Source organism: Buteo buteo, chromosome 5 (assembly GCF_964188355.1).
Source record: "Buteo buteo chromosome 5, bButBut1.hap1.1, whole genome shotgun sequence".
NCBI classification, from domain to species: domain Eukaryota; kingdom Metazoa; phylum Chordata; class Aves; order Accipitriformes; family Accipitridae; genus Buteo; species Buteo buteo.
In genome coordinates, this window is record NC_134175.1 from 5504847 (window position 1) to 5532739 (window position 27893).

Here is a 27893-nt window from a genome sequence, read left to right on the forward strand (position 1 = left end):
TTCTGCTTTTTTGACTTGTGTAAACTGATGACCAGTAATGTCCCTTGTTGGTTATTGTATACACAACTAGAATAAAATCAATTTCTGGCTGTATCTAAGCTGGGTGACCTACTTAAATTGTCTAGTTGGTATCTTTAAAATGGTTCAAGAACTCTTCTCTGTTTCTAATCCTGCTGTGTTATCAACTGGAAAAAAAAGAAAGGGTGCTTCCATAATGACAATTAGTTTGAATGCTAAGTAATAGACAGTTAATGTGTTAATGTCTTCAAATGGAATAGAGAGTCTGTCAGTTCCTTGATAATAAACATTGTCCAGCTAAGTAAAGGGCTTTTTTTAATGAAATATAACTACAGTCCTTGTGAAAAATGCAATTTGTTTTCTGTATGTAATTGGGTGAACTTAGTAAAAGTAAAGGCAAAGAATCCTTTTGATGATTTACAACCTATCTTTAATTACTCCTGCTTGGTTGCCAGTATACTGAACAAAACAAGGACTGAAATAGCTATTGTAGAGCTAGAATGAAAAACTCTTCTGCCTGGTTAAGTAGAGTAAGGAAGCTAATATCCAGTCGGCTGAGTAACTAGATGGTTTTGGATAAGGACATGGCTATTGCAAGCCTAGCCCTTCCTTCAATTTACTATCTACCTCTAATGAATAGATTTGTAAGTAGCTTGTATTTATATATTCTTATAATCATGTTAAAGCTTAATGGGTATGGCCTTTACCAGTACTGAACTCAAACTCCTCTATGCTAAAATAAATTGGTAACTGTGTAAAAACACAACTGACAGATTCTGGCACTTCTGTAATGCATACAGTAATGAAGTCCCACTTCAAACACAGTCTGCATAATGAGCCATATGGTTCAACACATGGTAGCTGAAGACACCCTGTCAAGAAGATCACAACCCCAGCCTGCATAAAGTGAGAAACTTCTAGTGGTCCTATAAAATGACAGTTTTAATCTAGGTGATGAAAATAACTAAATTAATACACAGACCCGCATTTTACCCATCCACCTTCCTGAAAACGTAACTCTGAGCATGCTATTGGGATGCAATGTAATTCAGTTGCCTGCCAAATAGATGGCCTGTTCCTCTAAAGAAACAAACATTCACTAGAGAAATAGAAAAAGCACTGCTTTAAGCTCAATGTTACCAAGAACATCAGGATTCTGTTAAAGGTGACTGATCATTAGAGATAACCAGGAAATCTTTTGACAAGCGTGATGTTTTCTAGTTGCACTTAAAAAGTGTTAATAGCAAGCGGCATGTCCTGAAAACAAGCCTGAGTAATTCATTTTAGGACTACCCTTCATTTTAGTCTATTTAAGGTATAGGGTGCAAAGTTTTCTTGTTAGTTCACATAATGCCTTTCCTTTGACAAAGGATGAGAATAGGCATTAACTATTCCCTCTAGCTAAGCAGGGGGTAAGTCTGAGACCAAGCTTGGCGTGTCTGTGTGGGGGAAACCAACTCTCCCCAACTCCTAAAAGGACTCTTTTGACTCAAAGTCCTAGAAATCTTGCACAGGAATTGTGCAACAATTGAGTAAACTGGTTTCCAAAGAGTAAAATGTACAAGAACATGACTTGATCTGAGTAACCTACAGCTTTAAACAAAAAAAACCCAAACCCAAACAACAAAACCTTGCATGGCAGTAAGGTCAATCTATGTAAGAAATGCTTCTGGTAGTAATAAAGGTAAGTCCTGGGTGTCGGAATGGCTGGTGATAAATACAACTCTGACCTTTTTGCCTCCTGTCCAAGGTATTGACTTTGCAACACGCAAGATAGCAAAAATGCTGAAGCCTCAGAAAGTGATCAAACAAGATGGCGATTCGTTTTATATCCATACCACTAGTACATTCAGAGATTATTCGCTTCAATTCAAAATTGGAGAAGAGTTTGAAGAAGATAATAAAGGCCTGGATAACAGAAAATGCAAGGTAAGAGTGAATACATGAAATCAAGAGGCCGTGACAAAATTAAGATGCCATGATCAATCCAGCTACTTGAGCTGAAATTGTTTCAAGAATACTGTTTGTAATGCAATGCAAAGGTAGGAGCCTGAGTTACAGACAAGGAGTTTCACTTTCCCTCAGGACTAGTATTCAGGTCCCCTTTTATCCAGGAAAAAAAAGACATTGTCTGCAAGTATATTGCAGAACTGAGACAAAGAAATACAGAAACACTTTTTTGTTTCCTCTTCCACAGAGCGTGGTTACCTGGGAAAATGACAAACTTGTCTGTGTCCAGACTGGTGAGAAGAAGAACAGAGGCTGGACTCACTGGCTTGAAGGAGATGACCTCCACCTGGTATTTACTTCAGATTTCTACTAATTCTGTCTCTATATGACAAAAATAAGATCTATAATGTGGCCATGGTGTGCACAAGTCTTCTTCTAGCTCTGTAGTATTTGTAATGGATGGTACATAGGGAGCACATGCTGCTTTGATTTTAGTTTAGCTGGAACAATTTCATTGTGTCACTTTCTTGTATAGTTAAATTCGGAATGTTAAGCATAACCTATTAGCATGGCAGCAGAGTGGTGGTCAGTAGTCATGGCAAAGGATCTGTGGCCACTTTTAGAAGCAGTTCCTTTGATTACTATATACATCTATGCTCTTGTTTGTTTGTTTGTTTTTTGGTAGGAGCTTCGTTGTGAGAATCAAGTATGTAAACAGGTCTTCAAGAGAGCTTGAATATGTATACTGGTTCCTACATGGAGAGACAGCTATATACAGGAGACTATGCATCCTCATGTCCAGTGACGGCTGTATGGACAAGAACCGATTTCTTGTACCTATTAACCTAAATGGTCTGATGTTTCTGGCTCAGGAAATAAGTCTGCTGTTGCCAGTGTTAAAGATCTGATTTTTGCTAATAAATGCCCCAAACCAATCTTAAGTACCTGACTTCTGAATGTGTTTTTGGAAGAAAAAAAAACCAACCCAAAACATAAGTGCTATGGCTTGGGTCTCTAGTTAGCTAACAGTCTAAATCAAAAGAAAAGAAGTGAATATAACAACAAAAGAAGCAGACAACAAAAGATACAGATTTATTATTCAAAATGCTTCTCTTTAAGATGCAGACTAGTAGTTAACTCCACTTGCTTGTATCTTAAATGTGTAAGGTCCTATACTATGCCATAGCTGCTTTGTTCTCAAAATAATTAAGTTCAGCTTACCAGAGGAAACCAGCCTATGGTCAAATCCCAGAACAATGAAGACAGGCCTGAGTAATCCATGTAGATTCCAGTCTGCAAAATAATTGAACTCTATAAGCACATATACAGAGTGAAAACGGTGCTTCTTTAGTTAAGATTTTTTTGCATACACCTGTTCAATTAGGTTAAATGTTTTTCTTTTTGACCTTGTGTAATGTTGCATAGAGAAGTAGGTTTTATTCTAACTCATGTAAACACATTTCAGTGGTCAGATCAACTTGGTAGCTACATGTGAAATGAGTTGCTGCGTATTGTTGGTAACACTAACATTGCAGGGATCTTTTCACTAGTGGAAAGAGAGGAGTTTGATTAAATCTAGCTTAAGCTTAGTAACTTAATTACTTTCTATGAAAAAAAAAAAATTCTAAAGTAATTCCTGACATTTTAAAACATAAGTAGTACCACCTTTCTGATACTTCTTGTCAGTTCAGAATTATTGAAGCTACCCCCACAGGCAGGCAAAGTCTGTTGAAGCCCGGAGGGCTTTTTGTTAGATTGAACACCTCCCCCCCTTAATTACTAGAGTTAGGGAAATTTGGGGGACCAGCAATAAAGTGCCAGGTGTTTATTCTGTGGAGCCTGACAGTACCTTCCTTCTGGAACTGAGTAGTTTTCATTTACTTGAAAATAAAATTCCTGTTACCGTGTTATTCTAATATAAATAACAAATTCATGCAGCAGACCTATTCTGTCACATAGATCAGCAATATACAGCAACAGCCACGCAGACTTCGCTACACCACTAGATGGCACCTCTGGAACGTATTGCATCTTCAAATTGAAGAGGTTCCAAAGCAGTATCTTAAGTGTTAAATATTGCAGATACTCTCGAACCCCACAGCTTTTAAGCTGTGCCCTCCAATAAGATATGCACGAGAAGCAATACAGAAAGGCAATGATGACCTTAGGAACTCTGTTAGTATAAAGAGAGACTCCAAGTAGAAATTGGAAAAACGCAACCTTAGAAACCTGCATGACTATAAGTATAATAATTCATTAGTAAGGCTGCTATGAGGAAGTCCTTACTGTTAGGAATAGAGAAGAGTTATTACTAGCAGTGATATTGCTTTTCTTATTGCTACCTTCCTACTTCAAATTGCTGATTTGAAACCAGGTAATGCTACGCAGAACTCATTTGAGGATGCTTTGAAGATCTCGAGGATGAGAGAAGCTACTACTGACAAAACTGCTTATTCTAATTTCATTTATATGCTAACCAATTCACATGCTTTCATAAAATACAAATTAAACATCTTGAAATGCAAGGTGAAAAAAGGAAGGGAGCAGTCACATATTCTGGAAGTGGGGGGGGGGTGGGGGGAGGAAGATGACATTAAGATAGCCTTTGCCAAGAAGATACGCACTTGAACTATAGAACTGAAGGACAAGAACAAAACTCCCCAGGGAAGCACTTGAAGGGTTTTATTCAAAGGTGTTTCAGACCACTTCAATTATCTTACACTAGTGCTTTGATGGTGAAACTTTTTCATCAACCAGCCTCTGAGGTTTTTTTAGTGCAACTGCTGGCCATGTGTATTATAATGATTTTAAGGTATGCCAGCTGCATGTGGAAGTACTTCATAGATAGGTGAAGAGAAATGTGTTGGCTTCTGGATTCTACAATCAAAACAGACAATGGAAAACCAAAAGAACAGCTAGGATTCACAGTCTCTAAAACGCTTTCTCTAATGACGATATTAAAAAAAAAAAAAAGTTATACAAGTTATATATAAAAATGTAAGGAGTCCTATCACTGAATGTAGTTTGCTATTATTGTTTTTGAAAGTTGGTCTTTGTGACAGACTTATACAGACTACTTTTAAACAAAGCACATAACTCTTGCCTGACATCATCGGAAGTACTTTTGAGGTTACTAATTTTTACTCAAAAGCTTTTAAGACATAAATTTGTGTGTAGTCTCCTAATAATTTTCTTGCATACTATTCTGTGCAATGACTATATAATATAGAATAAACCAACAGTTTAGCACAAGAACAAACCAGCAAGTGAAATCATGTAAAAGCCTGTGCTTTGGATTATAGCCCCAACTCCACTGGAAAAAACAAAACCAAAAAGAAACACCAAATGAAGCACAATCTAAAAATCAAAGGTAACAATACACATATGTTCTACAAAAAGAACAGCAATATGTATTATGATTCAATTATTTACAAAAGAATTGGTTTCCCATTCTGGGCACCTTGGTTAAGTCATCAAAAACATTGGTTTTGGTCAAACACCTCTAAATCAATATAGTATGTTAAGGAAGATGTGTACTTAAACACAAGACCAAATACTGTATCTGGCTCATGCATAAAAGAAAAAAAAATCTAATCTATTTTATTGCTTTATAATTATTTGCAGTGCTTATGGAAATATGTCTTAATCCTATCCCTTTGTTCATACGGACCAGTTTGGTTCCATCTTAAGAACATCCTGTTGCCCCCTTTTATGGGATTCTTTGACTTGGTGAGTCAAACTACGCTGTACTGCGCAGAGCTGTCAGTTAAGATATTATTGACTGTTCATCCTGGGGCAAAACTCTGCTGATGCAACTCCCGTTTTTTTTTGTTCTCTTCCAAAACAGCAACTTCTCAAAACCCTTTTCTTTTTCACCTACATGTATTATAACTGATCAAACAAGCAGAGCTGGAAGTGACCATCCAATTCACTTGAAGTCAAGACAGACCCTGGCTGTTTTGTTCTCTAGCTGAGTTTAATTTTGAGGGTGAGGGAAAAGAGGAGGAAAATATGAGTATCTTCCACAAAAATACCATTTTGTGGTATAATGAAAGAACTAGGTGTGGAAAAGTTTGTGTTTTTACACCAGAAAGGAAAAAAATACCTCAGGTTCAAACTATGCTTAGAAAAGGCTAAGGCCCAGTACTCACTGGGGGCTTAGCGCCTTCATTTTCCCTCGATGCGTTACACGGATGGCAACAGTTAGACAAAAAGCCCGTCGTACTCGTCACTTGGAAGTGGGCTAACACCTCAAAGAAGCGGAGCCTGTACAGACCCGCTACAACGGCAAGACTTCAGGAGCCTAACCCCACCTTGCACCCCGACGTCCATACCTGCGGGGCTGCTCCCGCCTCCGGCCAAGCGGCGGCGCGTCTGCCGGCGGGTAGCTGCCTCCTTTCCCGCCCCGCTCCCCACCCCTCACCGACCCGCTCCTCAGCCCGCCTTCCCCGCCGTCCCGGGCCCCCTTCCCCGGCCCTCTCTCCCTCTCCTCACGGCCGCCTCCCCTCAGCCCCGCCCTCTCCCCCGTTGCCATGGCGCGCGCGGGCCGCCCCTCCCGCCCCGCCACGACGAGCCGCCGGCCCCGGCCCCGCCCCTCCCGCCCCGCCGCGCCGCGCCCCGCCCCGCCTCCCGGCCCTGCCATTGGTTCTGCGCAACGGCGGGGCCCGGCATGCCCGGCTCCCTCCGCGGCGCCGGGCGGTCTCACGTGATCCCGCCCCAAGATGGCCGCCGCCGCCCTCTTGTTTTGATGAATAATCTCTACGCGGGGCAGGGGCCGCGGCGCGGGCGGGGGCTGAGGCTGAGGGGCGCGGGTGGGCTGGGGCAGCCGGGGGAGGCGGTTTCTCCTCGGCCGCGGCGGGGCGCGGCGGTAGCTGAGGCGCGGGCGGCAGGGAGCGGGTGGGCCGGGGGCGGCGGCGGCGGCGGCGGGGCCGGCAGCCGGCGGGCGAGGCGCGGCGCGGCCGCCCCGGAGATGCCCTTGTGAGGCGCCCCCGGGGGGTAGAGGCGACAGGAGAGCGCTTCCTCGGAACTGCCCCTCGGCGGGGCGGAGGAAAGCGCCCTCCCTCCGTTCACCATTAAGAGGAAGGCGATGGAGGAGCTGAGCGCGGATGAGGTGAGTCTGTGGGCCGCGGGGCCTGAGGGGGCGGGCGGGCCCCACAGCGGGGAGAGGGCGCCGGGGCCCCACAGCGGGGAGAGGGCGCCGGGGCCGTTCCTGGGCCCTTTTCCTGACCCCGAGGAGAAACCTGGATGCGGGAAGGAGCGTTACTGAGGCGCTCTGCCTTCGCCCGGTGCCTGTGCTCGGTGGTTTTCGTGTTCCTCCGTGCTGTCCCTGACCTGCGACCCCCTGGCTGGCCGATGGGGTTGAATTGCTTCTCTCCGGGTTAATTGTTTGTTTTCTGCTTCCATCTGCCAGGTAGTCTTTGTCTGGAGGATGTCTCTTTTCTGTGTTCAACACTAGGCGCTTTATATGTTCTCTGTGTGTGACTTAAAAAAACCCCTTACTTTTTAACATCATAAAACACTTAAAATCTTGCTTTCTCAGACTCTTTGCTGAGAAGCAAGGGAGGTGTGTGTGTGATCTTGTATTTAGTATCATTTCTTCTTGAAACAGTTTGAAACAGGTTTGCCAGTTTTCCGATGCTTCCTTTGATTTACTTTTTTTAAATTTATTCAACCTCTTGCGCTTTCACTTAAGAGTTATACGTGTTATGTTGTGATTGACACACATCTGACGTGGAATAATGTGAACTGTTTCTTCCTTTTAAAGGGTGGTGTTTTCCTTTTTATTGTTTTTTTTTTTTTTTTAAATATACAGTAAGTTCTTATGTTTTGCTCATATACTGGAAGACTCCCAAATGAATCCTGTCACGGTACTGATCAGGATATAGGGAGTTTTCCACTGTCTCAATGTAATGCCCAAATCATGTACAAATTTAAATCTTCCCTCATCTCTTAAAAATAATATTTTCACATTAAAGTGTATTGTATACATATGAAGTGTATTGTGTTGGGCCAGCTGCAGCATAGGCTCATTGCTGTATTTATACTGCAGGGAAGATCAAAAGAAGTTATTTTTGTTCTGTGCCATATCTTACGGCATGATTGTAGAGCAAGGTGGCTGCTGTTGTCACTCAGATTTGTATTCCAAAAAGTTGAGATGTTTTTGATTGTGTTGTATATAATGATTGAGCAGTCCTACTGTGTTGCAGCAGGAACTAGGAGGAAATACTTCATGCTATTTACTTGATGAAGGTCCTCACACTCTATGGAAGCATTAAAAAGAGTACAATTTCCATGTTGGGGAGAGTGGGATAGGATGCTAGTGTTAATTTCTACTGTGAAAAGGGATCTCTAATTTTATAGGTGTATTTCATGAGTACTTTGTTTACATGCAATTCTTCTGATTGTTAAACTGCATCTGATTATGAGGTGTTTTGTGATTAATTTCAGAATTATTTAACCTATGTAAGCTTGTTTGTGTCACTGCTTCAGCAAATTACTGACATCATCAAAACCACTGCATCATGGAACTGAGGCTGCAGAAAATGAGTTCTCCAGTAGGGACTCATCTGCCTTTTCTGGCAAAATGTTTGTCACAAGTGACTCAAGGTTTTCCATGTCTTTCCAGTACAGTTCAGCCAGGACTAAAGCGGACTGGTCTTTTAGGTGATTGTTTGAGACAAACTTAATCTTACATCATTTTAAGAGAGTCACGCTGTCACTTTTTATCGTTAATGGATCCCTCGTTGTAAAGTTGGAGCCAAGTCTGTTATAATATTCCTTCGCATCTCCACTTTACTGTTACTTGGTGCAATGGACCCTAGATCAGAGGTGGACTGTATGGTCAAATAGCCTTCTAAAACATGTTATATATGACTTCTATCTGATTCAAACTTTATCTGGCAGTGACTGAAGGCAAAAAAACCACTTAAATAAAGCTGAAATTAATTGCAAGCCTCTTGTAGATTAGATTATCTTCTTGTATCAAACGATAATTAAGTATAACATTAACGGATTGTGACTTGAAGATACAATGGATAATGGCTTTGGGAGTATAGGATATATTTTAGTTTCAAGAAGATATTTTCCACTGGTATCAACAATGTCTCTCACTGAAATTTTCTCAGTGTTTACTTTGTTGAAGCACTAGAAGTTGTCATTCACTCCAGACTATACTAAAATCTTCAGGAGGGGAGAAAAGAAAATTCCCTTTTAATGTGTGAATTTTAGTACAAGTGATAGGTAGCACAAGATGGGAATAGGGACTGCATAGAAAAAAGCAGAATCAAGCCAAATGTGGCATAAAGTCAGAAAGAATGATGTGAACTTAGCATCTTCTAACATCTACATGATTTTTGAGTAGAGTAGTGTTTTCTGAGCATAGAACCAGACCAGTGTCACCACAAAATGAAGCATTTCTTAAACCAATTTAACACGTTCTAATGAATACAAGAAAAATAAAGCTATCCATTCAAATTACCCTTTATTGTACAGATTTGGAACTTTTCTACAGTTATGGTAGAATAAAAAATTTCCTTAGAGCCTCACTAAGCAGTTGCCACTAAAGCAGATGTGGATACAAAATTTTTTTTTAACTGAGAGTGCATGAGCCTGAGGGACCAGTCTTCCTGGTTATATCTTTATTGGTCTGCTGCAAAATTAAATAATCAGTTAACGGGCTTTAACAGGGTGCTATTTTTACATTGTTTGTTGTAGTGTCTCCAGCTAACAGCTTTTAAGTCCAGTAAGATCAAAAATGTATTTCTGAAAACTACTATTCGAAGACATTGTCCAGATGTGTCCAGCAAAAACTGTTCTAATTAAAAAACAATGTGCTTTTTCCATTCAACTGATTAGATTTTCTTTATTAACCTTTTAAACTGTATATTGTGGAGTTGTGCTCTGTAGGGAAGATGGGCATTGTTTGTTCCATAGCCTATGTAGTAATTAGTACCAAATAACTTGTCACTTAGGTAATACAATGATACCTAACAGCTTTGTCATTTGTCACGATTGCAAGTACTTATTGCTGAAATCAAGGGTTAGGTATTATTGAGGTACCCTAAACTTTCCTAAGAAGTATTTTTAAAAACTCAGCCATGTGTTTCTTCATGGCAATTTGGAGAGTCATTCAGTCTGAAATGAGAATAGGTCACTTTGAACTCCCACAATTCTAACATATGTTATTTTTGCTATGTGAAGGCAACAGGTTGGGGCCTCATTTGTGCCTAGTATTGCGCAAACAAGCTACTGTCTTCTGAGTCCCCATGTTGTGCCCTGAGCATAAAGCCTATCTTCCCTTGTCTTGATGCTGTTTAGTCTTAAGGCACACTTAGTCTTAAGTCTTCCCTTTAGTCTTAAGGGAATTAACTGGATAGAGTGTGTGCATCAGTTTTATGCTGTATTCTCAAACTTCTCTTTCAGCCTGCACCTTTGCCTTTCTAGCATAATATCTTTGTTTCTCCCCTTTTTTCTCTCTTATTTAAAACTTTCGAATCTTCAGATCAAATCTCAGATTTCTGTGATAATTTAAGTAAACTTAGAGGAACATGGCAACTCAGGGTATCTAAGAACGAAATCTGGTCCGTTAACAATTGCTAAATGTATCCTCAGTTGTGAAAGCTGTCTCTTTTAGTGGAAAAAATATTCAGAGTTTATTTATATTTTAATGTTAATTTGTTCAGCAGTAAGGAAGATAAGTATAATTTGCCTATCATCCTTAAAGGGGTAGGGAGAAATCTTGTATTAGTTTTAATTGCAGTATCTTATGTAAAAGCAGCTTGGTGTCTGTGCAGATTTCTTTGTTCCATGCCTTCTCCAGAATTTTTTTCAGGGCAGGTTACAGTCTGGGGGATTGGCCCATAAGAAACATGGGTGGTTGATGGACTAAGAGTGACAAATACAAGGCAGAAAGTTTGTCTTAGTGTCCTCCTATTTCAACAGCGATAATTGCAGCTGGTGTTGATGTAGCTTTGGCATTGATCTAGCCTAGCACTGTAGGTGAAGGAATGCTGAGTGGCACAAGTGACCTCAATTATCTGCTTGAAACTGGGAGATGGTGAAGAGAAGTTTTGTGCAGATCATACCTTGTGAGGGATGTGACCTTGATTGAGTAACTAATGTTTAACTGTATTTGAGAATAAATTGATAAATATATTTATTATTACCTATGCCTTTTTCTCCTCACATATTTACTTCCTAACATCAGATTTGGAACTAGCTAACAAGAATTAATATGAACAGTTGTGGAAAAGTTTCATAGCAATTTATTTTTCTTGCATTTTACATAATTAATCTTCATCTTTCTCCCTCAGCCACTTCTGCATATATGGGCTGTTTGTGTGTGTGTTTGTATTGTTTTTTTTCTCCATTCCTCCCTGCCATTCCTTTATCTGGAAAACATGGTTATAGATCAGTTGAATGGTAAGGAAACAGCTTTTAAAACTTCAATTCAACCCCCTAATTCAAAGAGATTTCAATTCAGCTAGGTTGTTTTACTGATAATATTTTTGGTACAGCTTTGTGAGCTATGAACACTTCATTTGACTTCAGCAACAGGTTAAATGGGTATGGGGACGTGTAGCTGACACTTTCTCAGGTACGCCTCTGAGCAGTGAGGTAGTTCTGTAGTTTTTTTCAGAGAAGCAGCTGAAAAATTAAGATGTAAGATAGAAGTGGAGAAAAATTGAAGATACTTAAAAAAAAAAATTTTTGGAGACCCTAGTATGTACAGCTTCTACTTATGGCAAAGCTAAACAATTTATGCAATAAGCTCCCCTATTTTGCTTGACAAAGAGGAGGGATTAAGATGTTCTAACCATAGCCTTTTTTTTTGTCTTCAAAAAAAAAAAGAAAAATTTCTAGCTGCCTTCCATGTTCATGTGGTGACACATGTCATGGAGGGAGATGTAGTTCCAGACACTGTTTTCCCACAGTTTTTGAAGTCTGATTTCATTTGCTCTGTTCTTCCTGTTGGAGTAGGTTTCACAGGCCATTAAATGCCTACAGTAATGTAGCATAGACATTGACTTGACACAAATCTTTTGTTCGCTCTTTCACTTGCTTGGCAGTTCTTTAGGATTATGCGCAGAAATGAAAACTGATACATTCCATGCAATGCTTGAGTATCATAATACAAAGAGAGAATAACATGAATTGTTTATTTTTGCAGGGAGTGGACACCATCAAATATGATACTTTTATTTTGTGCCAGGCCTATTTTGAGCTAAAGGTGTAAGCTTTAGGAACAGATCCTCTGAGACAGCTTGTGATAATAAATAATTTCTTTTCTGTTTTTCATTTATGCTTCAAGTGAAATTTGAAGCAGTTACAAATTATGAATTTTATAAGTTCTGTTTTGTCTATTTTATTCTCAAGTATAATATTAGTGTTATGCGGTCACATACTAATTCTAATAACTAGGTTCATAAGTTTTCTGAAGTTGGATTTTGAAGGCAGGTGCTTCTCTGTCTTACTAGTAATGTGCAAAAACTGTTTTTTAAATTCTGTGTGGTGGAATGTCTCTAGGTGATGAGAGGATGTTGTTTACTGTCTGTCTTTACTTCTCAAGATGCTTCTGTCCAGCAGTTGAGTTGCATCTTTTTAGTGTTGCAGGTTTATTTCAGATAAACTTGGACAGCAGTCTTTAATAACTTTCAACTGGATCTTCTTTAGCACGGGTGTTTTTATTAGTATTATGTGGTGTGAAATTAAGGCAAAGGTCATGTTCATATTGTCCCTTTTATCAGATTAATGCTGTTTGTTTCATCAAATGCCAAAATAAATGGGGAGGAGTGTTACAGGGTTTGAAATCGCTGAGCAGTAGAAGTTTAACTTGTCTTACGCAACCGCTTGAGGGGCAAACACGGTGTTCTCCAGTGCAAATGGTTTTCCAAGGCAGCAAATACATACTTAAAATCTAAACATCAAGGGTATTTTAGTATTGTCACGCAGAACAGAGAAATGGCAGTGAGACTCAGCTCCATGTAGCAGGTTATCAAGCAAAGTTTCTATATTTGCGGTTTCACAGGAGTGAATACCCCTGCTGTGTAGGAGTGCCAAATGGCAACAATGGGATGCGTGTGCATACGTATGTGCAAACGAACTTGTTTATTTGCTATTATTTTATTTCCTTTGTGCAGATTCGTCGAAGGCGCCTTGCTCGGTTGGCAGGTGGACCATCTTCCCAGCCTACTACACCGCTTACATCACCGCAGAGAGAGACCCCACCTGGACCACCTGTAGTAGCACCAGCCCCGGGGCCATCCCATAGTCTAGGCCTAAATGTCCATAGCATGACCCCAGCTACCTCTCCAATTGGTGCATCAGGTAGGCTGGCATGTTAGGAAAAAAAAAATATTATTGGATGTCTGCTGAAAGTTATTATGCAACTTAGTGTTTACACCGTAAACACTATTACTGGTGTTATTTCTGCTGGTACTAAAAATAATTTTCAGAAAGAAACAGCTGAAAATGATGAATGAAAGTACTTTTTGTTTTCTTTTTCCAAGTAATAAATGGTTAGATACAATTGTTTTCCAGGTATCAGTAAACTAATAGCGTTTAAAATACGGGTTACCAAAGCTTGAAGTTTGTAATACAGTTTAATATTACAAAATATTACAAAAAAGAAAGCCGATCTGTCAAGGAGACAGGAAAAAAGCCTTTTCAGTCTTGCAACACGGTTTTTCTTGATTGATTTCTAGGTACAATTTAGCAATCAGTCCCAAGTTCATTTTTGATCTTTAATTACTAGCATTTGGCACAACTAAAAATAGTAGGCTGTGACTGTGTGTTGCCAACATAAGAATAAAGTATTTGCTTTCTCCTTTGTATTACTTTGCCAATTTCACTATTTACTGGAGTGAATACAAGTAGAATATTTGCAGATGGTATTTATTTCAGAAGATACAAGCAATGCCTCATCTGCTTGCTTTGTAGAGAGGTGAAGACAGTATTCTTATATATAATACCACTTTTGACCTGAAAAAATAATAATTTTGATTTCAAGTTGGATATCTTGGAAATCAAAACAAATTGACATATTTTCCACTATTGTGATCTTTATCTGAAAACTTAAATTGTTTTGCATTTTGTGTTACTAAGAGGTTGACAAAACCCATCTCAAAATAGATGTCAACATTGTTTTAAACAGGTTTTCAATATCATAGAATCACTTAGGTTGGAAAAGGCCCTTAAGATCATTGAATTCAACTGTTTGATGTCCTTATATTGAGGCACCGAAAACTGCACACAGTGCCTGAGGGGATTTCTAATAATTTGGTAGAAATAATATTTTTTTCCAGTGCTCTTGATAAGCATGCGGAATACTTTATCTGTTTACCCATTTGCTTTCTGAAACTTTATGTTTTTCCCTTTGGCAAGTACCGTAATTTACAAGCTTAAATCTTGTAATTTAATTACAGTGCTGTTCTGAAATACCTAGAAGTGGCTCCTTCCTGCTTATTTTGTTGCCTTGTATCCAAAGCGGGACAGAGAAAAAGCTATCAAAAGCATTTCCTGAGAAAAGCTCATTGCAGATGGAATTTAACACTGTGTATTGTCCTCATGATTATAGACACCAACCCAGAAGCTAAGGTGACTTTTTTTTTTTTCAGAACAGTACAGAGGTTACTTAGTGTTTTTACTCGACTTGTGGTTACATGACTGCTTTTAACCCATCTTAGGTTTGATCCTTGCTGAAAGGAGTATTTCTCACTGTCTCTCCCTCTGTTGTCCTTAGCAACTGTATGGTGAGGTGGATCATGGACTTAATCCAGGTGAAAACTAACGCAGGAAAAGTAAATGGTTAGTTTTCAAATAGGTGAGGTCCTGATCCATCTTACTGTACAACTGTATAAACGATAATGCCAACAGAGGAGGAGGTGTGGAAATGTGCACTTGAAGGTAGAAATGTTCATGTATTGGCAGACACGTTTATCATGGTTTGAAGTGGTCAGATAGCTAAGACCTTAGAACTTCAGTTTTAAGAATTCATCTATCTGCACTGGACAGTACCTAATTACACAGACTAGACTGATTGCAGCAATTTAATAATGCGTGTCTTTTTCTCACCAGGGTAAGAGATACGGTTAAATTGGGGAATAGATCAGGAAAAAATGTTCAGAACTAATTATCTGCTGTATTTATTTAGTATAAATGAAGACTTGGCTAATGCGGTGTGGTTTGCAGGAAGGAGTTCTCTTGAGCGGTAGGCTAAAATGACTGCAGAGGATTTTAATTCATTTGGACATAACAGAGACCCCCAGCAGAATAGTGTCCTTGTAAAGCATCCATTTTTATAAGAAGTTGCATATCATGGTGAGATCAGACTTACACATCAATTTCATGGAAAATATGATCATTATTTTGTATGTGTTTTGAAAATATTTTGGAGAGCCTAAAACCCGTGTATCAGTGACAGACACACATACTGAGTGTGCGGTCTTCATAATTTTTGCATGTCTCTGTATGCTATTGTGTTTCCTCTTTTTTTATTTTTTTATTTTTTTAATTTTTTTTTTTACTTTTTCTTTAATTTTTTCTTTAATTTTTTTTTTTTTTTTTTTTTTAAGGAAAACTGGGACTTAGTGTGTCAGGTATTTTATTGTATCCAGCAAAGTATAGATGATGGAAGTAAATTCTGGAAGATTTGTTGTGAAAAGGTGGTAGGTAGGGCGGTTTGTTTGAAGAGGCCTGTTAATGAGTGCTGCAGCATAACTGTTAAAGTACGTTTTCTTGGCAGTGGGAGTAAGACCCCAAGGGAATGTAGAACAAAGCACTTCACCCTGGTAAGCCATGTTTGCTCTAGTCTCTTTATCCACTGACTGAGCTAGCTTTTTCTTTAGGAAGAGGGAGGAGGAGAGAGGAAGGACTCAAGGAGGACTGACTCTCTATAATTGGTGATGTACTGAAGGAAAACAAGGCTGTAACTGGGATATATTAAATCAGTGACATGGTGGAATACCCTGCTGAAGTCAGCCTTCCCCTGCCATGGACAGCATATTTCTGCTGGGTGTTATCTCTGGGGAAACTACATCATTGAAGTTCAGCTTTTCAAAGTTGCTTTTATTTAACCTGATTGACCTAAGCAACTCTGCTCAGTTCAGATACTATACTTGGTATTTCTATATCCTTGGTTTTGTGGAGAAACTGTACTAGGCTTTGGGCCTGCGCCTTGCACAAGGACTTTCAGTGTCAAAGCTAAATGCATCACCAAAATTCCAGGACTGGAGGAAATAGCCATTTAAAACTGAAATGGAGTTTTTCTTGACATTTTCCTGCTTCCTAGGTGAGATCTTTTGCAGACATTAATGTAGGCACATAGGTGGTTAAGTGAAATCTAACTTTTCTTGGAGGATCTTGGTTCCTATCTCTATTCTTCTTTTCGTACTGAAAACTTAATGGGCTCAATGTTGTTTGAATGTTGTTTATGAATGAATGATAATACCTAGCTATGGCCCTAAAGTTACTAACCAAAGCATAGAAGCTTCAAACAAAACTGAGTAAAATTTAGATTAGCAAGTATTTTGTGATATGTGCAAGTTACATAAGCATTCTATGTTCTCCTCCTATATCTTAGAGTGCTTTTACATATCTTCAGTTATAGAATAAAGGTGTTTGGACAATCTGCTTGTTAAATTTTTTTGAATACCAGTGCAGATTAATTTTACCTCACACATCTTTTCCACTTTTTATTTGAAGATCTGAGTGTTTCCTGGATAATGACCAATTTCCAGCCTAATATAAGGAGTTAAATATAAAGTTTTTATACCCAGGGAAGTAAAACAGGAATTTCAAAGCAGTAGAACGAAGCAACTTTTCCTCCCTCTTGTGCTGAATATCTAGTTGTTCTTCAGCAAACTGTCTTCTAAATGTGATTTTTCTGCCTTCTGTAGTTTTGTTCCTGTAAAATGAATTGTTTCACGACCTGGAAAAGCTTTGGGAAAGGTGCTTGGAAACAAATAGCTTGTGTCAAAGAGCATAATCCTGATTTGTTCTGTTTTGCTGCTGCCACTGCTAACTTCAGAATGTGTTGCCACCATAAATGCAGGACAAGCTTGCACTTTTCAGTAGTAACACTGAAACACAGCCAGTGCCGGAATTTAAAAATAGATTGTCGATCTTGTTTTATGCTTCTCATCTGAAACCTAATACTGTTTGGGTAATGTCTTGTAAACGGCAGTCAAAAGAACCCAAAGGAGTGAAATTCACTGCTGCTTTCTTCTTGAACAGATGAATAATACCTTTTTTCCTACTTCTTCAAGGAGTCTGTTTATTGACATGCACATACCTAATATTGCTAAAACTACAGTTGCAGCTTGCAATTAATGCTACTTTATTATAAATCATGACTTCAAACAGTGTCACTAGGCACTGATTTTAAGAATAGACTACACTTAAGAGCCATCTTCATTTAGATGTTTATAGAACTCATTCAACTTCCGTTGTTATTGAATGCAAGGCTACTTCTGGATTATTTGGAATTATACACATATAACTTTCCTCCTACCATGCTAGTATCTAACACTTCTCTGAAGAAGTCTTTGTTGCAAAGTGAAAGTCTTCATTGCATCTGTTCATATCCTGATGCTCATCAGCTGTGCTCCAAAGCCATTATATTGCTCTCCATTTGCTGGTGTTGCACTCGGTGCATGTTGTTAGGACTTCTTGGATGCTTATTTTATTCTTGTGGAGGAGGAAAAGTACTGATCATTTCCTAGTAAATTGTGGGAGGTTTTGTGGGAAGACTATCAGAACTCAGATTTGTCCTGTATCCTCACGCAAGTTAACTCCGTTGTAATGACCCAGTGTGAAGTCTTATTCTGGTAGGACAGACTTTAGAGGGGCTTTGACAAAGTTTTAAGGTAGTATACAGAGCAATCTTACCAGAGATCAGTTTGCTAGTGCTTTTTTTTTTTTTTTTTTTTTAATGGGAGTGAATCTCTGAGCACTTCATGGGTGCAAATGTAGTTTTGTTCTCTGGGTTGTAATGCAGGTAAGCATTCCTATATTGCTCCTACAAGGGGAGGTGGAAAATGTGATTATTTGTAGTCAGATGTAAATATTATTAACATTTATTTCCTAATGCATTACTAAGAATGGTTAAGAGCTGTATTGAAAAACCTTTCCTTTTCCATCCAAATAATTGTGTAGTCCCTTCTCATCTCTGTAGTAGTAATCTTGGTGGTGCCTTTTCTCTAGGAGTAGCCCACCGAAGCCAGAGCAGCGAAGGAGTGAGTTCACTCAGCAGTTCTCCATCTAACAGCCTTGAAACACAATCTCAGTCTCTCTCTCGGTCTCAGAGCATGGATATTGATAGTGTCTCCTGTGAGAAAAGGTAAAAAATGCAGCTTGTATGAGCTGGCAAATACTGTGCCATGCTAATCTTCAAAATCACTTACATGGGAAAATATTCTGCCATTTCTCACTTACAGCTGTGTTAATGCAATAGGGTTTAATGCTTAAATATGACACACTGTTTAGACCACTGTAATGCTTTTTCTAGTCTGGTTTTAATGGGAATTCATGACCTAAAGTGATAAAAGACAAAGCATTATCTTATACATTAAGTGATGAGCGTGTCTGGTGGGGATAATTCAGCTACTCTGTTTAAAAAAGAAAAGGTTATGGAATGTGATAGCTGTGTAGTTTGTATTGCCTGCTGAAAAAATTAAGAATTGTGTTTCTTGAATTCAAAATAAATGTGATATGAGAAGCATTTATCAACTAGTGATTTTAATTGCTCTTTGTGCATATGGCTCTTCCTGTTGCATTGTTTTTTCTCTGCTGCTTCTACTTAAGGTGACGCTCCTTCAGTCAGCATCTTACAGAGCACTGTCTGTGACTTTCTACAAGTTAATGGCTGCCTTCTCTTATTTCCACTTACAGCATGTCCCAAGTAGATGTGGATTCAGGAATTGAAAACATGGAGGTTGATGAGAATGATCGTAGAGAGAAAAGGAGTCTGACGGATAAGGTTAGTCTGTTTTACGTTGGCTGGATGGAGGAGTGATGCAAAGTTTCAGCTTGCAGTGAGTTCAGTTATCTCCATATTTTGAATACATGCTCTTGAGAGGATGGAACTAGCCCTCAGATGTCATTTGTGAACAATTTCTTCACTGCATTTCCTCAGTAAAATTTGTGGGAAGGAAAAAAAGACAAAACTTCCAATATCAAAGCTGCATTTCAATTGTCTCACATTGGTTTGTGAACTCTGAAGAAAATGTTTTTGTTATATATCCTACAATAAAGTGACCTATTAATGCCCAGATCTGGTTTTTTTTTTGATAAGGAGTAGGCCTGAAGAAATATTTCTGAAGACACTTCTGAAGATTGTTGCAGCTTATTTGTATAGCATTTAGAGGTTTGCTAACTAAGTACTGCTTCAAATGTTATGTATGCTGAAGTGATGCTGTGTAGTAAGGTTTTCTTAATATTGCAAGAAAATAAATATGAATATTTAGCCATCAAGGTTTAGACAGGTGGTAGAATCCTTTAAAGTAGAAAAAGAAAGAAACAAAGCTCTCATTCACTCCTAAAATTGTCCTCTTTGATTTTAAGGCTCACGTGAAATAAAGCCATAAAGAAATGGGACATCAGTGTAGTGAAGTTTCTACAACAGTTCTTGCAGTGCTCATTAGATGTCTTTGTTTATTCCTGCACTGTCAGTAATAAGGTCAGTTGGTAAAAGCCTGGCTTAAAGCCATGTAGCAATAACCCTGCCGCAGAATCCTTTCCAGTCAATTCCTAGCTGCAAATCAGTCAGTCGGACAGCTTGCATTGTGCTACTATGAAATAAATAGCTTGAAATCAAGGGCAATCTTGAAGTGGGTGGGGGGAGAGCAGTGGAAAGTAAAATAAAGCTTTGCAAACTTGGTTCAATTCCTCTTACTCGTTTGGAGATACCAGAAAGTTAAGTGGATAGGAGACAGGATAGTCCTCATTTATGAGCAAAAGATTTTCTTGCTTGGTTTTCTGCATTGGAAATAGTGTCTGTAATAAAGCCTTCTTTGCAGAAATAGGCAGGAGAAGTAGAAGTGCTTGAAAACAGTAGAATACTACTAGAGTGATTAATGCAATGAAAATATATTAATGTGCCAAAATTTATGGTTTATTAAATGATTTGAGGGAAAGCTGTTGTAGAGGGTACAGTGTTGTTACCTGGTGGCCTTTATGAGGTCTCAAATTTAAAGGGAAAAAGGGAGCTTTTTAGTGGCAACCTGCATTTTGTTCTTCCTCATTGACTTATTTTCTAAAAGAAAAAAGTATTAACTATCTCAATCAGTATGATACATAGCAGTACAATGTGCACTTGTATTAGTCAAATATCAGAAATTTGTTTTTTGTCTAGTAAATATCTACAACTCTTGCAGGAGAGCTCTTGCAGGAAAATAGCCTTGAAGCTAAAACTTTCCCATCTTTGAAATTCTATGCAGCTGAATTGTTTGTGTATTGTGTTGCTTTTACAGTGTTGGTAGAAGAGTGTAGGTGAGGTCAGTTATGTTGCTGGCTTGTCGTGTGTGTTTTGGAAATGTTTTTAAATGCTACCTCTCCTCATATTTCAGGGCTAATTACTTGAGTTTTATTTGTTTGTATTCCACCATTTTTTCAGGTGTACACTCAAAGCTGCCTTAGGATTGTAAGAGCCCTCCCATTTAACCTTTGCTAGCCTCTATATACGGTAGCATTCTTTTTAGAGAAACTAGTTTTTCATTTTGAGCACAGTTTACATAATGTTCCTTTTTTGGAAGAAAGGGGAATGAAGCAAATTCTTGAGTCTTTTGTCCTGTCTTGACTTCATTCAAGTGAAAGATGTCTTTATCTTGGGCAAAGATTTGAAAGCAGGAAAGACTTGGGGAAGCTCGCTCCTTCCTGTGCTTTTTTACAAGAAACTCTTAAAATACCTTGGAATCCCACATTAATTCCTTAAAGCAGACATCATAGGTATGTTGGTTAAATTTCCTTTCTTAGTGTACTGTTTTCAAATGTGTTTTGGGAATTTGCTTCCTACTGGATGTATTTCTGCTACTACTAATCTATTCCGCATCTCTTGTGTTTCTTTAGGGTATTTTTCCAAATACATTTTGACAAATACATCTGTATTCCTTCATAAGTATACAAAATCTACCATTAAGAGTTAGTTTGAAGCAATTTTCAGAAGATGTGCATCTGGTTGTGAATTGTGACTTGACTAATACCATTGCAAATAAGTTGAATTTTTGTTTTGTTTTGTTTTTTTAACCCTTCCCAACCAAGGAACCTCTGTCTGGGTCTGAAGTATCTGAGGAGCAAGCTTTACAGCTGGTCTGTAAGATCTTCAGAGTCTCTTGGAAGGACCGAGACAGAGATGTTATCTTCCTGAATTCACTCTCTGCCCAGTTTAAGCAGAACCCAAAGGAAGGTAGGTATCTGAACCATTACTGTTGTTAGAGATTGTTTCAGTTGAGTGGTGTGTTCCCTACTCTTATTTTTAGCTTTTTTGCTACAATGCCAGAGCTACCTACTTGTGGTCTTTGCTTGATTTCAACATCTGCTATCAGCAGCTGTAGCAGGAAATGGAATCCCCAAAAAGCAACATGGGATCGAGCTCCTGTTTTAGTCAATTGCTGTGCTCTTGTTGGTTATGTTTTCTGTTGTCAAACTAGTATGCTGATATTGCAGTGTTGCTGGATGTTATTTTTATTTTTTTTTAGGAACCTTTTACTGACTTAATGGGTTGTCTTGCATCATAATAGATACTTGGCAGTTAATTTGATAAGCTAAGAATTCCTGATTATTTTATATAATAAATTATATTTTATACATCAGCTATAAGATATGACCAAATAAAAATTGTTATTTTATGTGTGGGCATATGTGGCGTGGGGGGTGTGTGTGCACGTGTTTTTCCTTTCTTTATGACACAGCTTGCCCAACTCAACAGCAGTGTGGGAAAATGAGAGGAACATACAAGACAACTTTAATAATGAACAACAACAACATTAGGTCATCTATGATATTTTGTACTTTCCATAAAAGTTATATTTTTGTGTAGTTGTAATTTCAGAACCTAGTTAATATAGACAGAGTAATAGTTATAACTGTTTTTGCCAAAAGTAGCACTTAATTCACAGAATTGAATTACTGTCCTTCTTAGTTGAAATCTTTGATAATGTTTACATCTCTGACTAATGTGTAGATGAAGGCAGTAGGAGAGGGCACTAACTCTCTTCTTCTATTCTTAACAGTGTTTTCAGATTTTAAGGACTTGATCGGGCAGATTTTGATGGAAGTGCTGATGATGTCCACCCAGTCAAGGGATGAAAACCCATTTGCTAGCCTGACAGCTACATCACAACCAATTGCTGCAGCTGCCCGGTCTCCTGACAGAAGCCTGATTTTAAACATGGGCTCTAACCCAGGAAGCAGCCCAATGTTCTGTAATGTGGGCTCCTTTGGTTCCAGTTCATTATCCAGGTGACTTCTGATTATAACTGAATACTGATTTCACTTGAATATTGATTGATAGACTGGAGGAGAGAGTGGCATAGAAATGTCCCAAAACCAATAAATAGACTAGATTTTTAAAATTCTTCACTCTTTTTCATGTGAATATCTCTCCATTTCACCATTTTTATTACATTGCCATGGCTAGAAGTGTATTTGATAAGTTAAAGCCATGTAGCTCATTCTTTCTGAGAAATATCCCTAACTTGCATCAGTGAAGGCTATGACTCTTTAACTTAACAGTGTGTAGATTGTGACATAGTTTTATTCAACATTAGTAAAAAGGAATAATGAGTGTGAGCTGCAGAATTATTGCTGCAGAGTCATCAGAAGGGCAAGGGCTTCTCTTGCTCATTTTATCTTTTTTACCCTTTTTCTGCATATCCTAAATCATTGCTTTTTTTTTTTTTCTTTTTCCCCTGAAACTGGTTTAGTCTCTATGGGACTAGTCCAGCTCCTACTACCAATTTCACAAGCTATGTACCAATGACTGGTTCATCTCTTACCCCACCAGCCAGTTCAGTTGCTATTACATCTGTGCCTTCCATTACTGTCAGCTCTCACCTCACAGCAACAAGCCTTTCTGGGATGCAGCCTTCCTCTCCGAGGTACCGGCCATACACTGTTGCCCATTCTGGAGGCTTTTCAGCTTCTTCCAGCCCACGTTCCTTGAATATTTCCATCCCATCTAGTTCACCAAGTCCTCCAGCCATGGCTGCTAGCCCTCCAGCCATGCCAGTCATCACATCCAGACAGAGACCCACAACAATGGGTCCGCCTTTGTTTACTGCTTCACCCAGTACCTTGCGCAGGCGTTCTTCTTTACTGAACAGGATTCCTTCTAGGTATTTCATGAGAACAAAAGAGTGTGTTTAATGTGTGCTGTGCAGGGTGTGGCATAATCGTGCAATTTGGAAGAACTCATGTTTGTGCTGAGCTCACCCTACTTACCCTGAGTTGATTTCTGCATTTTGGTTTGTTCTAATATACTGACTTCCTAACAAGCCATCTTTGCCAAAATGTTAAACCTGCTTCTGCGAGCATTTGGAGTGTAATTTAATTACTTTAAAGGTAGCAATATTGTTTTAATTTCTTCCTCTTCTTACAACCATTCCAGTTAAAACTATTAGCTTTCTGTTCAGTTGCTACTGCTGGATAGTAAACCAAACAGACCTCCTGCTTTGAAATCAATTTTCTCATTAGGGCTTTAGTTGATTTGTTGAAAGCTGTTACTTGCTGGACTGTGTTAGATTTGATTCCCTAGTGCATAGATGTAAATTACAGATTAGCCTATTTCAGTATGCCAGGCCGGGTACTACTGCATTTTCTCTGTTGGCTGCTCCTGGAATCTCCAGTCCCTGCAGGAGGGAGAAAAGAGCATGCAAGGTTTTGAGATGACTGCTTTAAAGTTCAGTAGCTTAGAATTTTAATACTTACTATTAGGTTATGTCTAAACACTCCTACTTCAGCCATAATTTTTATTAGGTCTCAAAAATTCTTTTTAAATTTTTGGTTTGTGAACATGTGGTGTTCTGATATGTGAGTAACTTGTAGTAGTGTAACAGAGCATGTTAGTATAGCCTTGGTTTTACTAACATGGAGTTATCCATTGTTTGCATGTTTAGAGAATATGATTTTTGAGAGACTTGCAAAGAAAAGCTACCATTTACTTTTTCTTTTGGCTTAAAAAATCTGATGGCCTTTTTCATTTTTGTTGTGGTAGTATATACGACAACCCTTTCTCCCTCCTCCTTCTTGCCGTTTCTGATGTGTCTGAGGACAGTAGTGATGAAGAAAATGAAGATGATGATTTTTCTTGTGTCCAGTTTGGGTCCAGGTATTGGAGAAAGAGAACGTAACCTGCATGTTTGGTTGCTTAGGAACTAACAGTCTGTGTAGTGCCAAGCGTTCTTCAAAGTAACTTGGGAAATTACTAAAGCCAAGGAGATGACTTGGGTGGGTTTTTAAGATGGCATATAAACATGTATAACGAATGCTAGTTAGTCAGCTCTTTTTAAGAGATGACTAAGATAAAGTAAATGTTAATCATACTGCCTTTTAGGTTTAATGAGCATGGTTTCTGAAATGATGTTTCAGTGGAACTCCTCATTGACTATATGCGTAGAAGGAATATTATTCACCCATGGTTGTAATTTTAAAACCAGTGGTACATCATGTGCATGTTTTCCTATCAAAAACTGGAAAAAGAGGACAAAGGTTAACGTGTAGAGAAAGATAGAGTGGCAAATAGCCAGCTTATACAAACAGTATGACTTGGTTGAAGATTCATTGCTGCTTGACAGCTGAGGATTGCTCCTCTAGCCTGTAAAGAAAATACACCTGAAAGTTTAAACTGGTCCTTTGACATTGTAAGTAGTAGAGGCTGATACAGTTGGAACAGCCAAGAACGGAGGGGGAAGAGCAGAATATTTTACTGTAAAACAGAGACTTAACAAATCATATAAGATATGGGAGAACAAAATGAGCATTGGTATTAGTGAGTTCTGTTTGGAAGCTAGCCAGATAGCTGTGCAAAGAAAACCTGCAGAACACTGGATATGCCAAGGAAGCAAAACTTTTGGAAATGTAAATGCGGGGTAGGATCTTCTCTAGTTTTACATTCCATTGCAGCATGATGCTGCAATGTTTTGGCCGATACAAAAACGTTTTCCCCCCAAAATGCCCCATTCTTTTGCATTGACCCAAATTGGAGAAAGGAATAAATGTTTTATTTAAAAAGCATGTATTTTGGGAAGATTTTTCTGAAAAATGATGCTACTCTAGTCTTGCTAGTATCCTGAACATTTTCTATGAGTATTCAGACCCCTGATTATGACTGATAGTAATTCTAGAGGTGGCCTAAGGGCTGGCCATATAGCCTAATAGAGCCAGTTAGAATTTACAAATGTCTAAGCACAACAAGATTAGAGTTTTAAAGACTACATGCATATTGAACAACTGGGAGGAAAAGAGTTCCTTCAAGACTTTTAGTCTACTTTGAAGTATTTTAGTTCCAGCAAAAGTCAGGGGAAATCTAATTGCTTGAGCCTTCTGAAACTAAGCTCAAGACTTTAAGGTCAAGACTTTAAAAAGTATTTTGTGATGTCAGGGAATACCCAAAAAGACTTGGTACGAGGTGATTTCCGTCCCCTCCAGCTTTTCTGTTTGTGATTGTTTCTGTGGTATGTTGGGACACTACTGCTGAAATCAGACTGTTAACTAGAAGGAATACCTTCCAGTAGAATCTCCTCTTTTTCAATCCAGTCTAATTTCAGGAGAAACACAGGTAACACAGGTTTAGGGTTTTTTGTGTACATGGAATTTAGGATTATTTTTCCCCACTGTTTTGCTTAATTTTTGTCCTGTTGGCAATTTAATCCAAATGTTGGATTGAGTTGCAAAGCCTTTGGTAAGGGTTTCTCAGGCTGCTATGCTTCTGGAGCCTTAGTTTGTATATTATGTCCTGGCATTCAGCAGACAGCAGTAAGATGTTAGTTAAATTATAAACACAGTGACTGTACAATTACACCACAACTTGCTTTCTGAAAATACCAGGGCATTCAATATGTGTATGAAGGATGTATGAGCTCTGCATTAGAATAATTCCAGTTATTGCTGCAGTGGAATCATTAACAGAATGACTAACTGTAGTGGTAGTAGAGTTTTTTTTAATATAAATTGGGCAATTTTTATGCTGAATGTGAGAAGTCAAGAGGTTTAAAAGAGAGACTATAGGAAAGAAAATATGTATGATTTCATGGTTACCAAGTACTATTTTAATAGAGCTATGTTTTACATGGATTAGTTTTAATTGAATAACTGAAAACAAATTCTGTCTGCTAAAGGGATTGCTGCTATTAGAAGTTATGTTTCTTAACGTGCTGAGCTACCAGATGCTTAGCAGCGATAACCTTTCCCTGATTTATTGGATGGACTGTAAAGCTTGCACAGTAGGTTTGTACAGCTTGATTATTAAAATGTAGATTATTTTACAGTTTAAAGGAAATTCCAGGTTTGGCACAGTTTGTAGTTTTATACATGTCTTTAAAAAGCTGCATTTAAGGAAACAAATACTCTTATTTTCCAGTTTAAGATCTGGGGCCTATAAATTGGTCTGCATTTAAATCCACCCTGACTGTGCACAGACTTTTCTTTGAGGAATAGCAGCAGTAGACCATCCACGTAATTGCTGTTTTTTTTAATTTCATTTACATAAAGTGAATATATCTTGTCTTAATTCCCTTCTGTAAAACGAGGATTTTGCTTTTAATTAGCTTTGCCAAGCTGTTATGTAGAGAAGAATTCTGTTGAGATAACAAGTCTGAGATTGAGAGTCAGGCGGTCTGTTCTCACTTTTGTATTTAATTCTCTCTTGCCTCAAGCATGGTTTTGTTTTTGTGGATTTAGTTTTCGTGTTTACAATATCAGTGTTTTCTTTCCTCCCCCTGAGGCTGTGCTACTTAATGAAATGGCATATTTACTGTAAGGGAATTGAACTGAGTTGAAATTAAATGATCTTTAATGTGTAAATTTTAAAAGGAAAAGTTGATTTTATGTATTGCCTCCTGCTTTGTTTGTTCTCCTTCCTTAGAATATATAAAGTGATTGTCTGTAGCCCTATCTATCAGCTAAGGTCTCATCTCTGCAGTGGGAGGATCTTAGCTTCCATGGGTTGGCTAGTGTTAAGAGAGTTGGTGAAATTTCTACGGTTTTGAATGCTATATACAGAGACTGCAGAAACTGTGCAGAGGTCGCATCATGGCATGGAAGTGTTGTGATGTCCTGAGTGTCTGAACAGTTTTGATGTCAGGTGCAGCTTAAAGGCTGTTCATTTTCGGTGTTGCGATGTGAGAACAAGATATATTGATTGCTATTAGTCCTGCACCTCCTTGCTGTCTTTCAGATACTTGTTCATATAATAAGATAATTGATTCTTTAGTCATGTTACAGTACAGCTGAACTTCGAGTTGGACAAGCTGTTAAATGGAGAGCTCTTCATAGATTACAGAGATGTTCTTAATTATTAAGCCATGTGTGTGATGGGATGGAGTCTTCAGAAAATTGACAGAGGAAGTCAAGAGTTCATGAATTACTTGATTGTGCACAAGTGAAGAACTGTACCTAAGGCTTTGTTTCTTCTTTTTGTGTGTTTTAAAGTGTGGGAGGCTCTGGCAGCTCAAGTGTTTCTGATTCCTGCAGTGACCACTTCACCATTGAAAATTGTAAGGAGACAGAGATGCTGAACTACCTCATTGAGTGTTTTGACAGAGTTGGAATAGAGGAGAGAAAAGCACCAAAGGTATGTTTCAGATGAGTGAAGTTTTATCAGTGCTGTCACAGATGCTCCTTTTATTGTTTAGTGGAGAAAGTTGGTGAAAATTGATAGTTGTTTCTTGATGGCTTTGTTGTAGAAATAAATTTATAGAATTTATAAGGTCCCT

General features: G+C 38.5%; 2 protein-coding genes and 1 long non-coding RNA gene across 7 annotated transcripts in view; 2 read left to right on the top strand and 1 right to left on the bottom strand.

Moving 5' to 3' along the window:
• RBP7 (retinol binding protein 7) overlaps positions 1 to 2926 on the top strand; it is a 3713-nt gene extending 787 nt beyond the window's left edge. The window contains exons 2-4 of the mRNA XM_075027356.1: positions 1769 to 1947; positions 2216 to 2317; positions 2654 to 2926. Of these exons, the coding sequence (XP_074883457.1) occupies positions 1769 to 1947; positions 2216 to 2317; positions 2654 to 2704 (332 nt within the window). The 3' untranslated portion in view covers positions 2705 to 2926. The remainder of the gene's footprint in view (positions 1 to 1768; positions 1948 to 2215; positions 2318 to 2653) is intronic.
• Positions 1 to 6384, bottom strand: part of LOC142030884 (uncharacterized) — an 18586-nt gene extending 12202 nt beyond the window's left edge. The window contains exons 1-2 of the long non-coding RNA XR_012650343.1: positions 6303 to 6384; positions 3190 to 3261 (exon numbers count right to left, since the gene is read on the bottom strand). This is a non-coding gene — a long non-coding RNA (uncharacterized LOC142030884). The remainder of the gene's footprint in view (positions 1 to 3189; positions 3262 to 6302) is intronic.
• Positions 6385 to 6802: 418 nt separating this feature from the next.
• Positions 6803 to 27893, top strand: part of UBE4B (ubiquitination factor E4B) — a 41354-nt gene continuing 20263 nt past the window's right edge. The window contains exons 1-9 of one of the 5 annotated variants that reach the window (XM_075027362.1): positions 6803 to 7078; positions 13107 to 13293; positions 18169 to 18304; positions 18856 to 18943; positions 21223 to 21367; positions 22194 to 22422; positions 22887 to 23297; positions 24176 to 24289; positions 27610 to 27751. In XM_075027362.1, the coding sequence (XP_074883463.1) occupies positions 7055 to 7078; positions 13107 to 13293; positions 18169 to 18304; positions 18856 to 18943; positions 21223 to 21367; positions 22194 to 22422; positions 22887 to 23297; positions 24176 to 24289; positions 27610 to 27751 (1476 nt within the window). In that variant the 5' untranslated portion in view covers positions 6803 to 7054. Of the gene's footprint in view, positions 7079 to 13104; positions 13294 to 14390; positions 14563 to 18168; positions 18305 to 18855; positions 18944 to 20799; positions 20911 to 21222; positions 21368 to 22193; positions 22423 to 22886; positions 23298 to 24175; positions 24290 to 27609; positions 27752 to 27893 lie in introns of those variants that run through there. The other 4 variants (XM_075027364.1, XM_075027363.1, XM_075027365.1 and 1 more) reach the window with 4 other exon arrangements.